This window comes from Pleurodeles waltl, chromosome 6 (assembly GCF_031143425.1).
Source record: "Pleurodeles waltl isolate 20211129_DDA chromosome 6, aPleWal1.hap1.20221129, whole genome shotgun sequence".
Taxonomy (NCBI): domain Eukaryota; kingdom Metazoa; phylum Chordata; class Amphibia; order Caudata; family Salamandridae; genus Pleurodeles; species Pleurodeles waltl.
In genome coordinates this window covers 366085616-366101837 of record NC_090445.1, presented here as the reverse complement: position 1 = coordinate 366101837, position 16222 = coordinate 366085616, and the positions used below count along the sequence as shown (strand labels likewise).

General features: G+C 47.6%; 1 protein-coding gene across 6 annotated transcripts in view; it reads right to left on the bottom strand.

The window, feature by feature from the left end:
• The window catches only part of CHD8 (chromodomain helicase DNA binding protein 8), a 1013809-nt gene that overhangs the window by 616759 nt on the left and 380828 nt on the right, over positions 1-16222 (bottom strand). For all 6 annotated transcript variants that reach the window (XM_069238270.1, XM_069238269.1, XM_069238274.1 and 3 more), the window contains exon 21: positions 2132-2334. In XM_069238270.1, coding sequence (XP_069094371.1) covers positions 2132-2334 — 203 coding nt within the window. The remainder of the gene's footprint in view (positions 1-2131; positions 2335-16222) is intronic.

The following is a 16222-nucleotide window of genomic DNA, read 5'->3' as shown; positions in this document are numbered from 1 at the left end:
TATGGCTACCCTGCACTTACAATGTCTAAGGTTTTGCTTAGACACTGTAGGGGCATAGTGCTCATGCACCTATGCCCTCACCTGTGGTATAGTGCACCTTCTGCCTTAGGGCTGTAAGGCCTGCTAGAGGGGTGACTTACCTATGCCACAGGCAGTGTGAGGTTGGCATGGCACCCTGAGGGGAGTGCCATGTCGACTTAGTCCTTTTCTCCCCACCAGCACACACAAGCTGGCAAGCAGTGTGTCTGTGCTGAGTAAGGGGTCCCTAGGGTGACATAAGACATGCTGCAGCCCTTAGAGACCTTCCCTGGCATCAGGGCCCTTGGTACCAGGGGTACCAGTTACAAGGGACTTACCTGGGTGCCAGGGTTGTGCCAATTGTGGAGACAATGGTACATTTTAGGTTAAAGAACACTGGTGCTGGGGCCTGGTTAGCAGGGTCCCAGCACACTTCTCAGTCAAGTCAGCATCAGTATCAGGCAAAAAGTGGGGGGTAACTGCAACAGGGAGCCATTTCTTTACACAAGGCTTATTGGTGGAATTCCTGCACCGACACCAGTCTGCAATCTTCCTTCCAGCGTGGAACATCTGAATTCCTCAGGAACTCTTCTCCGGCTCCAGGGCTGCAGTGCTGACCTGATCTTCATCACTGTCTATCAACTCCTGCAAGTACAGCTGGGTGGGTAGTAGCTCCTACTCCTCATGGACTCCACTGACACTTGTGTACTCTGTTCCCTCTGTCCACAGGTCTTTCTCTCCAGGAATCCACTGCTAATTTCTTGCAGTCTTGTCTGGGTGTCTTCTTTTCCTTCCCTTTTGGTGGTTTGGCGAAATTACAGTGATTTACTCCTGCTTTCCTGGTCGCTGGGGGGTATTGTGTTACTTACCTCTGGTTTTCTAGTACTCCGCTCTACACATTCCACTTACCTAGGTAGGGGTCCAGTGTTCGCATTCCGTTTTTTTGTAAATGGGTTTGGGCTGCCCCTAGGATCACTATTGGTTATTACTATTTACATTGTTTTCTTACCTTTTCGATGCCTATTACTGTTTACTAGTGTATTACTTACCTCCTATTGGAGGGCTTCTAATACTTGTGGTATTGTGTGACCAAAAATAAAGTACCTATGTTTTTGTACAACTGGGTGTTTTCTTTTATGTGTGTAAGTGCTGTGTGACTACAGTGTTTTTGCATGAGCTTTGCATGTCTCCTAGATAAGCCTGGCTGCTCATCCACAGCTAACTCTAGAGAGCCTGGCTTCTAGACACTGCCTACATTTCACTAAGAGGGGATACCTAGACCTGGTATAAGTACCTTAGGTACCCACCACACACCAGGCCAGATTCCTACACAAGGTCTATGCGGTGCAATACTTAATATTTAAAATTAGGTTTTTCTCTTCTCAAAAAGGGGTATTTTGAGACGTGGGTATGTTGGTTTAAAAGCAGCATTAGTCTGGCAACACAAGTGGGCTGAAACCATGTTTTCCTTTTCAGCCTAGGAGACGGCACAGTGTACTGCTGTCAACAGGCAAATGTGTTATTTAATTTCCATACTAGGTGTATTTTCCTACACAATATAATATTGCCTTACTTTAAAGTTAAATATGCCAACTAGGAATTAACAAATCTACCATGTTTGAGGGGTCTGAGCACATATGCTAGGGAACCATACAGTAGTGTTCCAGTGTGCAGAGTATAACAAAAACACAGCATTGGTCCACCAAAAAAAAAAAAACAAAAAAAAAAACATCTGAGCCCAAAAAGATGCATTTTCTCGCAGTTGTCATCTATCAGAAAAACATTTCATTGCATCTCAAAAACTTAGGTTCTCTCTTAAAAAATGCATACTATTGGATCCGAGTGATATTGGCCATTTCCTAGCTAAGTACACCAAACCTCTCCTGCCTAATCAACAATGGTCTATTCCAGAAAACTGATCTATTATCAGAGATTATGTAGTTCTAACAAAACACACCCATTAGGTTGGAGTGACAGCTGAAAGACATCCTCTACTGCTACAGTCAACAAGAGACCCTCAAGTTAAGCATTCTGCAGAGTCATTTGCAACATACACAAATGTAAGATATTCTGCACGGCCAACAAAAAATCTAGCTGAAGTCAGTTTACTCACCCATAAACCAGCAAGTGCTTTTCCACACGGAAGCAGTCAGTACGCCCATAGCCATGATGGTGCCGATCATGTCTTCGGGGTCGTGGTCGCATATCATCATCCTCACTCTCAAGATCCGAAAATGACACCATGTCATCATCCTTCAAGTTGCTGAAGTGACGTGTCTGTTTTCGCACCCGTGGTGTATCGATCACCAGAGTCTCCTGTTGGATGAATAAGAATAGTGCTGAGACAGCAGAAGTCTGAAGAACAATTTCCTTAATTTATTTTATATTTTGGTAACACGCACCTGGACCCAAAAGGTCAACTGAGTTGCAGGCATACCTTACAGGTAAGGGATGCCTGGTGCTAGAAAAGAGAACATCTTCCAACTATAGGAAAGATGGGAGAATGGGGAGAGCTCACCCTACCGCAGCATATTTCTGACCCTTGAGGCCTCCTCACTTTCACGGTGAGTTGCGCTGGTGTACCTAGTCAATCCTAGGAAACCTCATGACAGTCACGCGGGTCCGTATACAGGTCTTTATAGTCAGTTAGTCATAGTGTTTTTTTAGCCAATAAGTCACGTCACTGCTCTTGGAAGGCACAATCCAGCCAACATGTAGGCAGATAGGTCTCCCGACGTAAAGTCCCTAAGGCAAGACTCAATCTTCAGCAGGCCAAGACATGATTTTCGCTAATCATCGGTACGGCTGCGTTTGATGCAGATGTCATCCGTCCTTATCTATCCAAGAACTTGTGAAAGAGTCAAGTCACTCAGACTATGCCATTGATGAGACAACTGAGGCGACAGTCTGGGTCAAGTGCCTTGTTATCTCTAGTTCAAGGTCAGATAATAAAACAATGTAGACTTGTAGGAAGTTGGCTCTGTATGTGCTATTTCAAAGTAAGGAATAGCATGCACAGAGTCCAAGGGTTCCCCTTAGAGGTAAAATAGTGGTAAAAATAGATAATACTAATGCTCTATTTTGTGGTAGTGTGGTCGAGCAGTAGGCTTATCCAAGGAGTAGTGTTAAGCATTTGTTGTACATACACATAGACAATAAATGAGGTACACACACTCGGAGACAAATCCAGCCAATAGGTTTTGTTATAGAAAAATATCTTTTCTTAGTTTATTTTAAGAACCACAGGTTCAAATTTAACATGTAATATCTTGTTTGAAAGGTATTGCAGGTAAGTACATTAAGAACTTTGAAAACGTGGGGAGTTAACTGCAACAGGGAGCCATTTCTTTACACTCAGTCACCATGGTGTCACTGGCACTAGTGTCTCACAGCTTCAATCCTACCCCCATTGATATGTGGTTGTTGTCTATATCTCTCCAGATTACTGGGCCAGACAGCCAGGGCAGCTACAACCCCCACCCTCTGAAGCTAGAGTTGCCTCAGTGGTTTCAGTGACATGGTCAGAATCCACCTGGTATCCCACCTGGAGACTAACCACTGCATTTACTCAAATGCACTAGAGGCATTCTTTTTGCGGGGACAGGTAGGGTCTCCAGTTTGGTGTTCACGAGCCTTGCAGTCATGACACCAAACATTTTTGGGATCCCAGTTTTTACCCTTTGTAAGGAAATGCCTCCTTGGCATGGTTGCCCCCTGACTTTTTGCCTTTGCTGATGCTATGTTTACAATTGAAAGTGTGCTGAGGCCTGCTAACCAGGCCCCAGCACCAGTGTTCTTTCCCTAACCTGTACTTTTGTATCCACAATTGGCAGACCCTGGCATCCAGATAAGTCCCTTGTAACTGGTACTTCTAGTACCAAGGGCCCTGATGCCAAGGAAGGTCTCTAAGGGCTGCAGCATGTCTTATGCCACCCTGGAGACCCCTCACTCAGCACAGACACACTGCTTGCCAGCGTGTGTGTGCTAGTGAGGACAAAACGAGTAAGTCGACATGGCACTCCCCTCAGGGTGCCATGCCAGCCTCTCACTGCCTATGCAGTATAGGTAAGACACCCCTCTAGCAGGCCTTACCGCCCTAAGGCAGGGTGCACTATACCATAGGTGAGGGTACCAGTGCATGAGCATGGTACCCCTACAGTGTCTAAACAAAACCTTAGACATTGTAAGTGCAGGGTAGCCATAAGAGTATATGGTCTGGGAGTTGTCAAACACGAACTCCACAGCACCATAATGGCTACACTGAAAACTGGGAAGTTTGGTATCAAACTTCTCAGCACAATAAATGCACACTGATGCCAGTGTACATTTTATTGTAAAATACACCCCAGAGGGCACCTTAGAGGTGCCCCCTGAAACTTAACCGACTATCTGTGTAGGCTGACTAGTTCTAGCAGCCTGCCACAAACCGAGACATGTTGCTGGCCCCATGGGGAGAGTGCCTTTGTCACTCTGAGGCCAGTAACAAAGCCTGCACTGGGTGGAGATGCTAACACCTCCCCCAGGCAGGAGTTGTCACACCTGGCGGTGAGCCTCAAAGGCTCACCTCCTTTGTGCCAACCCAGCAGGACACTCCAGCTAGTGGAGTTGCCCGCCCCCTCCGGCCAGGCCCCACTTTTGGCGGCAAGGCCGGAGAAAATAATGAGAAAAACAAGGAGGAGTCACTGGCCAGTCAGGACAGCCCCTAAGGTGTCCTGAGCTGAAGTGACTAACTTTTAGAAATCCTCCATCTTGCAGATGGAGGATTCCCCCAATAGGGTTAGGATTGTGACCCCCTCCCCTTGGGAGGAGGCATAAAGAGGGTGTACCCACCCTCAGGGCTAGTAGCCATTGGCTACTAACCCCCCAGACCTAAACACGCCCTTAAATTTAGTATTTAAGGGCTATCCTGAACCCTAGAAAATTAGATTCCTGCAACTACAAGAAGAAGGACTGCCTAGCTGAAAACCCCTGCAGAGGAAGACCAGAAGACGACTACTGCCTTGGCTCCAGAAACTCACCGGCCTGTCTCCTGCCTTCCAAAGATCCTGCTCCAGCGACGCCTTCCGAAGGGACCAGCGACCTCGACATCCTCTGAGGACTGCCCCTACTTCGAAAAGACAAGAAACTCCCGAGGACAGCGGACCTGCTCCAAGAAAAGCTGCAACTTTGTTTCCAGCAACTTTAAAGAACCCTGCAAGCTCCCCGCAAGAAGCGTGAGACTTGCAACACTGCACCCGGCGACCCCGACTCGGCTGGTGGCGACCCGACACCTCAGGAGGGACCCCAGGACTACTCTGATACTGTGAGTACCAAAACCTGTCCCCCCTGAGCCCCCACAGCGCCGCCTGCAGAGGGAATCCCGAGGCTTCCCCTGACCGCGACTCTTTGAACCTAAAGTCCCGACGCCTGGGAGAGACCCTGCACCCGCAGCCCCCAGGACCTGAAGGACCGGACTTTCACTGGAGAAGTGACCCCCAGGAGTCCCTCTCCCTTGCCTAAGTGGAGGTTTCCCCGAGGAATCCCCCCCCTTGCCTGCCTGCAGCGCTGAAGAGATCCCGAGATCTCTCATAGACTAACATTGCGAACCCGACGCTTGTTTCTACACTGCACCCGGCTGCCCCCGCGCTGCTGAGGGTGAAATTTCTGTGTGGACTTGTGTCCCCCCCGGTGCCCTACAAAACCCCCCTGGTCTGCCCTCCGAAGACGCGGGTACTTACCTGCAAGCAGACCGGAACCGGGGCACCCCCTTCTCTCCATTCTAGCCTATGTGTTTTGGGCACCACTTTGAACTCTGCACCTGACCGGCCCTGAGCTGCTGGTGTGGTGACTTTGGGGTTGCTCTGAACCCCCAACGGTGGGCTACCTTGGACCAAGAACTAAGCCCTGTAAGTGTCTTACTTACCTGGTTAACCTAACAAATACTTACCTCCCCTAGGAACTGTGAAAATTGCACTGTGTCCACTTTTAAAACAGCTATTTGTGAATAACTTGAAAAGTATACATGCAATTTTGATGATCTGAAGTTCCTAAAGTACTTACCTGCAATACCTTCCGAATGAGATATTACATGTAGAATTTGAACCTGTGGTTCTTAAAATAAACTAAGAAAAGATATTTTTCTATATAAAAACCTATTGGCTGGATTTGTCTCTGAGTGTGTGTACCTCATTTATTGTCTATGTGTATGTACAACAAATGCTTAACACTACTCCTTGGATAAGCCTACTGCTCGACCACACTACCACAAAATAGAGCATTAGTATTATCTATTTTTACCACTATTTTACCTCTAAGGGGAACCCTTGGACTCTGTGCATGCTATTCCTTACTTTGAAATAGCACATACAGAGCCAACTTCCTACATTGGTGGATCAGCGGTGGGATACAAGACTTTGCATTTGCTGGACTACTCAGCCAATACCTGATCACACGACAAATTCCAAAATTGTCATTAGAAATTGATTTTTGCAATTTGAAAAGTTTTCTAAATTCTTAAAAGACCTGCTAGGGCCTTGTGTTAGATCCTGTTTAGCATTTCTTTTAGAGTGTAAAAGTTTGTAAAAGTTTGAATTAGATTCTAGAACCAGTTTTAGATTCTTAAAAAGTATTCCAACTTTTAGAAGCAAAATGTCTAGCACAGATGTGACTCTGGTGGAACTCGACACCACACCTTACCTCCATCTACAGATGAGAGAGCTAAGGTCACTCTGTAAACTAAAGAAAATAGCAATGGGCCCCAAACCTACCAAAGTACAGCTCCAGGAGCTTTTGGCAGAGTTTGAAAAGGCCAACCCCTCTGAGGATGGCAACTCAGAGGATGAAGATAGTGACTTGGAGGGAAATTCCCCCCCTCCAGTCCTACTTAGGGAGAGCAGGGCTTCTCAAGCCCTGACTCCACAAATAATAGTCAGAGATGCTGGTTCCCTCACAGGAGGGACCAACAACTCTGAAATCACTGAGGATAACTCCAGTGAAGAGGACATCCAGTTAGCCAGGATGGCCAAAAGATTGGCTTTGGAAAGGCAGATCCTAGCCATAGAGAGGGAAAGACAAGAGATGGGCCTAGGACCCATCAATGGTGGCAGCAACATAAATAGGGTCAGAGATTCTCCTGACATGTTGAAAATCCCTAAAGGGATTGTAACTAAATATGAAGATGGTGATGACATCACCAAATGGTTCACAGCTTTTGAGAGGGCTTGTGTAACCAGAAAAGTGAACAGATCTCACTGGGGTGCTCTCCTTTGGGAAATGTTCACAGGAAAGTGTAGGGATAGACTCCTCACACTCTCTGGACAAGATGCAGAATCTTATGACCTCATGAAGGGTACCCTGATTGAGGGCTTTGGATTCTCCACTGAGGAGTATAGGATTAGATTCAGGGGGGCTCAAAAATCCTCGAGCCAGACCTGGGTTGACTTTGTAGACTACTCAGTGAAAACACTAGATGGTTGGATTCAAGGCAGTGGTGTAAGTAATTATGATGGGCTGTACAATTTATTTGTGAAAGAACACCTATTGAGTAATTGTTTCAATGATAAACTGCATCAGCATCTGGTAGACCTAGGACCAATTTCTCCCCAAGAATTGGGAAAGAAGGCGGACCATTGGGTCAAGACAAGGGTGTCCAAGACTTCAACAGGGGGTGACCAAAAGAAAGGGGTCACAAAGACTCCCCAGGGGAAGGGTGATGAGACAACCAAAACTAAAAATAGTAAAGAGTCTTCTACAGGCCCCCAAAAACCTGCACAGGAGGGTGGGCCCAGAGCCTCTTCACAAAACAATGGGTACAAGGGTAAAAACTTTGATCCCAAAAAGGCCTGGTGTCATAGCTGTAAACAGCATGGACACCAAACTGGAGACAAGGCCTGTCCCAAGAAAGGTTCCACTCCAAACTCCCATCCAGGTAACACTGGTATGGCTAGTCTCCAAGTGGGATCAACAGTGTGCCCAGAGCAAATCAGGGTCCACACTGAAGCTACTCTAGTTTCTGAGGGTGGGGTGGATTTAGCCACACTAGCTGTCTGGCCGCCTAACATGCAAAAATACAGACAGCAACTCTTAATTAATGGGACTAGAATAGAGGGCCTGAGGGATACAGGTGCCAGTGTCACCATGGTGACAGAGAAACTGGTTTCCCCTGGCCAATACCTGACTGGAAAAACTTACACAGTCACCAACGCTGACAATCAGAGAAAAGTACATCCCATGGCAATGGTTACTTTAGAATGGGGAGGGGTCAATGGCCTGAAACAGGTGGTGGTCTCCTCAAATATCCCAGTGGACTGTCTGCTTGGAAATGACCTGGAGTCCTCAGCATGGGCTGAGGTAGAACTAAAAACCCATGCAGCAATGCTGGGTATCCCTGAACTGGTGTGTGTGAAAACAAGAGCACAATGCAAGGCACAGGGTGAACAAGTAGAGCTGGAGTCTGGAAGAATGGCCCAGCCTACCAAGAGGAAAGGAAAGTCAGTTGGGAAACCAACTGCAACACAGCAAAAGAAAGGGAACCTCTCTTCTCAGGAAGGAGTTCTGCCCTCTGAGGGAACTGAGCCTTTGGAGCTTGAACCTTATCAGGTTGAGCTCTTAGGCCCAGGGGGACCCTCAAGGGAGGAGCTGTGTAAGGGACAAGAAACCTGTCCCTCTCTTGAAGGCCTTAGGCAGCAAGCTGCTGAAGAGTCCAAAGGCAAGAAAAATGGAACACATAGGGTCTATTGGGAAGATGGACTCCTGTACACTGAGGCCAGAGACCCCAAACCTGGTGCCACTAGGAGAGTGGTAGTGCCTCAGCTGTTCAGAGAGTTCATCCTAACATTGGCCCATGACATTCCCCTTGCTGGACATTTGGGACAAACCAAGACGTGGGAGAGGTTAGTCAACCACTTCTACTGGCCCAATATGTCCAACATGGTTAAGGAGTTTTGCCTCTCCTGCCCCACCTGTCAAGCCAGTGGTAAGACAGGTGGGCATCCAAAGGCCCCCCTCATTCCACTTCCAGTGGTGGGGGTGCCCTTTGAAAGAGTGGGTGTGGACATAGTTGGTCCACTAGAACCTCCCACAGCCTCAGGAAATATGTATATCCTGGTAGTAGTGGATCATGCTACCAGGTATCCTGAAGCTATTCCCCTTAGGTCGACTACTGCCCCTGCAGTAGCCAAGGCCCTCATTGGTATCTTTACCAGAGTGGGTTTCCCTAAGGAGGTGGTGTCTGACAGAGGTACCAACTTCATGTCAGCATACCTGAAACATATGTGGAATGAGTGTGGAGTGACTTATAAATTCTCTACACCTTACCATCCACAAACTAATGGCTTGGTTGAGAGATTCAACAAGACATTAAAAGGCATGATCATGGGGCTCCCAGAAAAACTCAAAAGGAGATGGGATGTCCTCTTGCCATGTCTGCTTTTCGCTTACAGAGAGGTGCCACAGAAGGGAGTAGGATTCTCACCCTTTGAACTTCTGTTTGGTCATCCTGTAAGGGGACCACTTGCTCTTGTTAAAGAAGGCTGGGAGAGACCTCTCCATGAGCCTAAACAAGACATAGTGGACTATGTACTTGGCCTTCGCTCTAGAATGGCAGAGTACATGGAAAAGGCAACCAAAAACCTTGAGGCCAGCCAACAACTCCAGAAGTTTTGGTATGACCAAAAGGCTGCACTGGTTGAGTTCCAACCAGGGCAGAAAGTCTGGGTTCTGGAGCCTGTGGCTCCCAGAGCACTCCAGGACAAATGGAGTGGCCCTTACCCAGTACTAGAAAGGAAGAGTCAGGTCACCTACCTGGTGGACCTGGGCACAAGCAGGAGCCCCAAGAGGGTGATCCATGTAAACCGCCTTAAGCTCTTCCACGACAGGGCTGATGTCAATCTGTTGATGGTAACAGATGAGGACCAGGAGGCAGAGAGTGAACCTCTCCCTGATCTTCTGTCATCAGACCCAAAAGATGGCACAGTAGATGGAGTGATCTACTCAGACACCCTCTCTGGCCAACAGCAAGCTGATTGTAGGAGAGTCCTACAACAGTTTCCTGAGCTTTTCTCCCTAACCCCTGGTCAGACACACCTGTGTACCCATGATGTGGACACAGGAGACAGCATGCCTGTCAAGAACAAAATCTTCAGACAGTCTGACCATGTTAAGGAAAGCATCAAGGTGGAAGTCCACAAGATGCTGGAATTGGGAGTGATTGAGCGCTCTGACAGCCCCTGGGCTAGCCCAGTGGTCTTAGTCCCCAAACCTCACACCAAAGATGGAAAGAAAGAGATGAGGTTTTGTGTGGACTACAGAGGGCTCAATTCTGTCACCAAGACAGATGCCCATCCAATTCCAAGAGCTGATGAGCTCATTGATAAATTAGGTGCTGCCAAATTTCTAAGTACCTTTGACTTGACAGCAGGGTACTGGCAAATAAAAATGGCACCTGGAGCAAAGGAAAAGACAGCATTCTCCACACCTGATGGGCATTATCAGTTTACTGTTATGCCCTTTGGTTTAAAGAATGCCCCTGCCACCTTCCAAAGGTTGGTGAATCAAGTCCTTGCTGGCTTGGAGTCCTTTAGCACAGCTTATCTTGATGATATTGCTGTCTTTAGCTCCACCTGGCAGGATCACCTGGTCCACCTGAAGAAGGTTTTGAAGGCTCTGCAATCTGCAGGCCTCTCTATCAAGGCATCCAAATGCCAGATAGGGCAGGGAACTGTGGTTTACTTGGGCCACCTTGTAGGTGGAGGCCAAGTTCAGCCACTCCAACCCAAGATCCAGACTATTCTGGACTGGGTAGCTCCAAAAACCCAGACTCAAGTCAGGGCATTCCTTGGCTTGACTGGGTATTACAGGAGGTTTGTGAAGGGATATGGATCCATTGTGACAGCCCTCACTGAACTAACCTCCAAGAAAATGCCCAAGAAAGTGAACTGGACTGTGGAATGCCAACAGGCCTTTGACACCCTGAAACAAGCAATGTGCTCAGCACCAGTTCTCAAAGCTCCAGATTATTCTAAGCAGTTCATTGTGCAGACTGATGCCTCTGAACATGGGATAGGGGCAGTTTTGTCCCAAACAAATGATGATGGCCTTGACCAGCCTGTTGCTTTCATTAGCAGGAGGTTACTCCCCAGGGAGCAGCGTTGGAGTGCCATTGAGAGGGAGGCCTTTGCTGTGGTTTGGTCCCTGAAGAAGCTGAGACCATACCTCTTTGGGACTCACTTCCTAGTTCAAACCGACCACAGACCTCTCAAATGGCTGATGCAAATGAAAGGTGAAAATCCTAAACTGTTGAGGTGGTCCATCTCCCTACAGGGAATGGACTTTATAGTGGAACACAGACCTGGGACTGCCCATGCCAATGCAGATGGCCTTTCCAGGTTCTTCCACTTAGAAAATGAAGACTCTCTTGGGAAAGGTTAGTCTCATCCTCTTTCGTTTGGGGGGGGGGTTGTGTAAGGAAATGCCTCCTTGGCATGGTTGCCCCCTGACTTTTTGCCTTTGCTGATGCTATGTTTACAATTGAAAGTGTGCTGAGGCCTGCTAACCAGGCCCCAGCACCAGTGTTCTTTCCCTAACCTGTACTTTTGTATCCACAATTGGCAGACCCTGGCATCCAGATAAGTCCCTTGTAACTGGTACTTCTAGTACCAAGGGCCCTGATGCCAAGGAAGGTCTCTAAGGGCTGCAGCATGTCTTATGCCACCCTGGAGACCCCTCACTCAGCACAGACACACTGCTTGCCAGCGTGTGTGTGCTAGTGAGGACAAAACGAGTAAGTCGACATGGCACTCCCCTCAGGGTGCCATGCCAGCCTCTCACTGCCTATGCAGTATAGGTAAGACACCCCTCTAGCAGGCCTTACCGCCCTAAGGCAGGGTGCACTATACCATAGGTGAGGGTACCAGTGCATGAGCATGGTACCCCTACAGTGTCTAAACAAAACCTTAGACATTGTAAGTGCAGGGTAGCCATAAGAGTATATGGTCTGGGAGTTGTCAAACACGAACTCCACAGCACCATAATGGCTACACTGAAAACTGGGAAGTTTGGTATCAAACTTCTCAGCACAATAAATGCACACTGATGCCAGTGTACATTTTATTGTAAAATACACCCCAGAGGGCACCTTAGAGGTGCCCCCTGAAACTTAACCGACTATCTGTGTAGGCTGACTAGTTCTAGCAGCCTGCCACAAACCGAGACATGTTGCTGGCCCCATGGGGAGAGTGCCTTTGTCACTCTGAGGCCAGTAACAAAGCCTGCACTGGGTGGAGATGCTAACACCTCCCCCAGGCAGGAGTTGTCACACCTGGCGGTGAGCCTCAAAGGCTCACCTCCTTTGTGCCAACCCAGCAGGACACTCCAGCTAGTGGAGTTGCCCGCCCCCTCCGGCCAGGCCCCACTTTTGGCGGCAAGGCCGGAGAAAATAATGAGAAAAACAAGGAGGAGTCACTGGCCAGTCAGGACAGCCCCTAAGGTGTCCTGAGCTGAAGTGACTCTAACTTTTAGAAATCCTCCATCTTGCAGATGGAGGATTCCCCCAATAGGGTTAGGATTGTGACCCCCTCCCCTTGGGAGGAGGCATAAAGAGGGTGTACCCACCCTCAGGGCTAGTAGCCATTGGCTACTAACCCCCCAGACCTAAACACGCCCTTAAATTTAGTATTTAAGGGCTATCCTGAACCCTAGAAAATTAGATTCCTGCAACTACAAGAAGAAGGACTGCCTAGCTGAAAACCCCTGCAGAGGAAGACCAGAAGACGACTACTGCCTTGGCTCCAGAAACTCACCGGCCTGTCTCCTGCCTTCCAAAGATCCTGCTCCAGCGACGCCTTCCGAAGGGACCAGCGACCTCGACATCCTCTGAGGACTGCCCCTACTTCGAAAAGACAAGAAACTCCCGAGGACAGCGGACCTGCTCCAAGAAAAGCTGCAACTTTGTTTCCAGCAACTTTAAAGAACCCTGCAAGCTCCCCGCAAGAAGCGTGAGACTTGCAACACTGCACCCGGCGACCCCGACTCGGCTGGTGGCGACCCGACACCTCAGGAGGGACCCCAGGACTACTCTGATACTGTGAGTACCAAAACCTGTCCCCCCTGAGCCCCCACAGCGCCGCCTGCAGAGGGAATCCCGAGGCTTCCCCTGACCGCGACTCTTTGAACCTAAAGTCCCGACGCCTGGGAGAGACCCTGCACCCGCAGCCCCCAGAACCTGAAGGACCGGACTTTCACTGGAGAAGTGACCCCCAGGAGTCCCTCTCCCTTGCCTAAGTGGAGGTTTCCCCGAGGAATCCCCCCCCTTGCCTGCCTGCAGCGCTGAAGAGATCCCGAGATCTCTCATAGACTAACATTGCGAACCCGACGCTTGTTTCTACACTGCACCCGGCCGCCCCCGCGCTGCTGAGGGTGAAATTTCTGTGTGGACTTGTGTCCCCCCCGGTGCCCTACAAAACCCCCCTGGTCTGCCCTCCGAAGACGCGGGTACTTACCTGCAAGCAGACCGGAACCGGGGCACCCCCTTCTCTCCATTCTAGCCTATGTGTTTTGGGCACCACTTTGAACTCTGCACCTGACCGGCCCTGAGCTGCTGGTGTGGTGACTTTGGGGTTGCTCTGAACCCCCAACGGTGGGCTACCTTGGACCAAGAACTAAGCCCTGTAAGTGTCTTACTTACCTGGTTAACCTAACAAATACTTACCTCCCCTAGGAACTGTGAAAATTGCACTAAGTGTCCACTTTTAAAACAGCTATTTGTGAATAACTTGAAAAGTATACATGCAATTTTGATGATCTGAAGTTCCTAAAGTACTTACCTGCAATACCTTCCGAATGAGATATTACATGTAGAATTTGAACCTGTGGTTCTTAAAATAAACTAAGAAAATATATTTTTCTATATAAAAACCTATTGGCTGGATTTGTCTCTGAGTGTGTGTACCTCATTTATTGTCTATGTGTATGTACAACAAATGCTTAACACTACTCCTTGGATAAGCCTACTGCTCGACCACACTACCACAAAATAGAGCATTAGTATTATCTATTTTTACCACTATTTTACCTCTAAGGGGAACCCTTGGACTCTGTGCATGCTATTCCTTACTTTGAAATAGCACATACAGAGCCAACTTCCTACACCCTTGTACCCAGCCTTGGATTGGGAAGAGTCTCTGGCCATTTATCCTGTGCATTGTCACCATCTTTTCCTTGGGAAGGCTTTTAGGCTTCTTTCTTATGGCCACCCCTCCAGTGGTAGCTATGGTCACCATCGATTTGACCCAGAGGTTTGCCTTCTTTCCCAACTCCTGAGGAGAAAGTGGACCTAAGTCTAACCGGTACTGATTTAACTTCTCTTGCACACAATTACTCAACAGATGCTCATTCATAATTGAATTATATAGCCCTTCGTTATCATGCCAATTGTTACCTTTCAGTCAGTCACCTAGTGTTTTAACTGAAAAGTCTATAACATCTACCTTGGTCTGACTCTGGATTTTTTCAAGTCTCCCTGAATCCTTCAGTGGCGAGTCTAAAGCACTCAATCAGGGTGTCTTTCATGGGGTCATAGGACTCAGCATCTTCCTCATTCAGTGTCAGGAGCCTACCCCTACAATTCCCTGAGAACATCTCCCAAAGAAGAGAGCCCCAATATGTTGTGTTGATCTGTCTGATTTTACTGGCCCTCTCAAAGGCTGTAAACCATTTGGGGATAACATCCTCTAAATATTTTGAGACGATCCCTTTTGGGACTTTAGGGTCAAAAGCCTCCTCCCTATTTATACTTTTGCTGCCACCGGAGATGGGGCCTAGGCCCATCTCAACTCATTTTTCTATAGCCTATAGTTCAGCCTCTAATGCCATCTTCTTGGCTAGCTTCTCAGGATCTGCATCTCCAGTATCAAGCTTTTCTGAGACACTACTAGAAGTGTTCTCCGCAGAGGTACTGCCTTGAAGGGGTAGGGATGAACTGTTCTCTACCTCATCCACTTATGGGTTATCATCTTCTTCCCCAGTAGGGAAATGTGTACTTGTCAAGGCCTTGTGGTTTTCTGCCAGCAATTGCTGCAGATGAGCTTTTGTGGGTTTAGGTCCCACAGGCAGTCCCTTTGCTTTACAGAGCTCCTTAAGTTGAGGTACTTTAAGATGCTGATAGGGTGAGTTTCTAGGATGGCCTTTTCTCAGACATGGTTTTTAAAGTAGTTGAGAACATTTTAAACAACTTACAAAAATGCGAAATACTTTTCAAATGGTCTGAATTTACTATTTTATAATTTCTAAAACAGTTTTGCAAAGGGAATTATTAGCTATTTTAAAACAATTTAGACAGTCAAAAAAAAAAAACCCGGAAAAAAGGTTTTTTTTCTTTAACAAAATAATTTTGGGATTCCTCTGTGGAATCACTTACCAACCAAGTGGTACAGCAGATGTCAAGTCTTCTATCCCCAATGCTGCTCCACCAATGTCGGAAGCTGTCCCTTTATGTGATATATTACTAACTAGATGTAAGAAGCTGGCTCTCTATATGGTGCACTAAAATGAAGTACAAAGTGCAGAGATTCCAGTGAACCCCCAATTAGTTTGCAGAGGCAAAACTAGATAGGACTAATGCTCTATTTTGTGGTAGTGTGGGGAAGCAGTTAGGCTTATCAGAGGGTAGTACTACACATTTGTTGTACTCACTGAGGAACTAAATGAGGCACACTCAAAGAATAAATATGAGACCAATTTAAAAAAATAACATTTCTTTTATATATACTTTAAACAAGAGAGCTTTATTATAAGGTAAGTTTTTAAGCATCAATACTCATCATGCCAGTCCCACCCCAAAGGTGGAAAAGCCGAAGTATACACTACTTTTTAAGTTCCTCCATCTTGTTTGGAAGGAATTGGGCCACTAGGGTTGGGGTTATGCCCACTTCCAAGCAGAAGTGGTCCTAAGAAGGGTGCAGTCACCCTAAAGGTGGTCACCCGAGTGGTTATCATCTGGCACTTCCTGTGCTGTACTTCCCAATGATGCTGACTCCTTGACTGCGAGTGCTCCCAGAAGGAGAAACACAATGCCTAAGGACACCCCTGCATCCTTCGGCCCTGGAAAAAGGACTAAAGGTGCACCTACGTACATGAGCACCCAAGTCTATGACCTACCCGTCTGTTGTCCCCGAATGGTTTCCTGGCCAGAGCCTGTGCCGCGTGTTTATGAGGACCAATTGCCATAGAA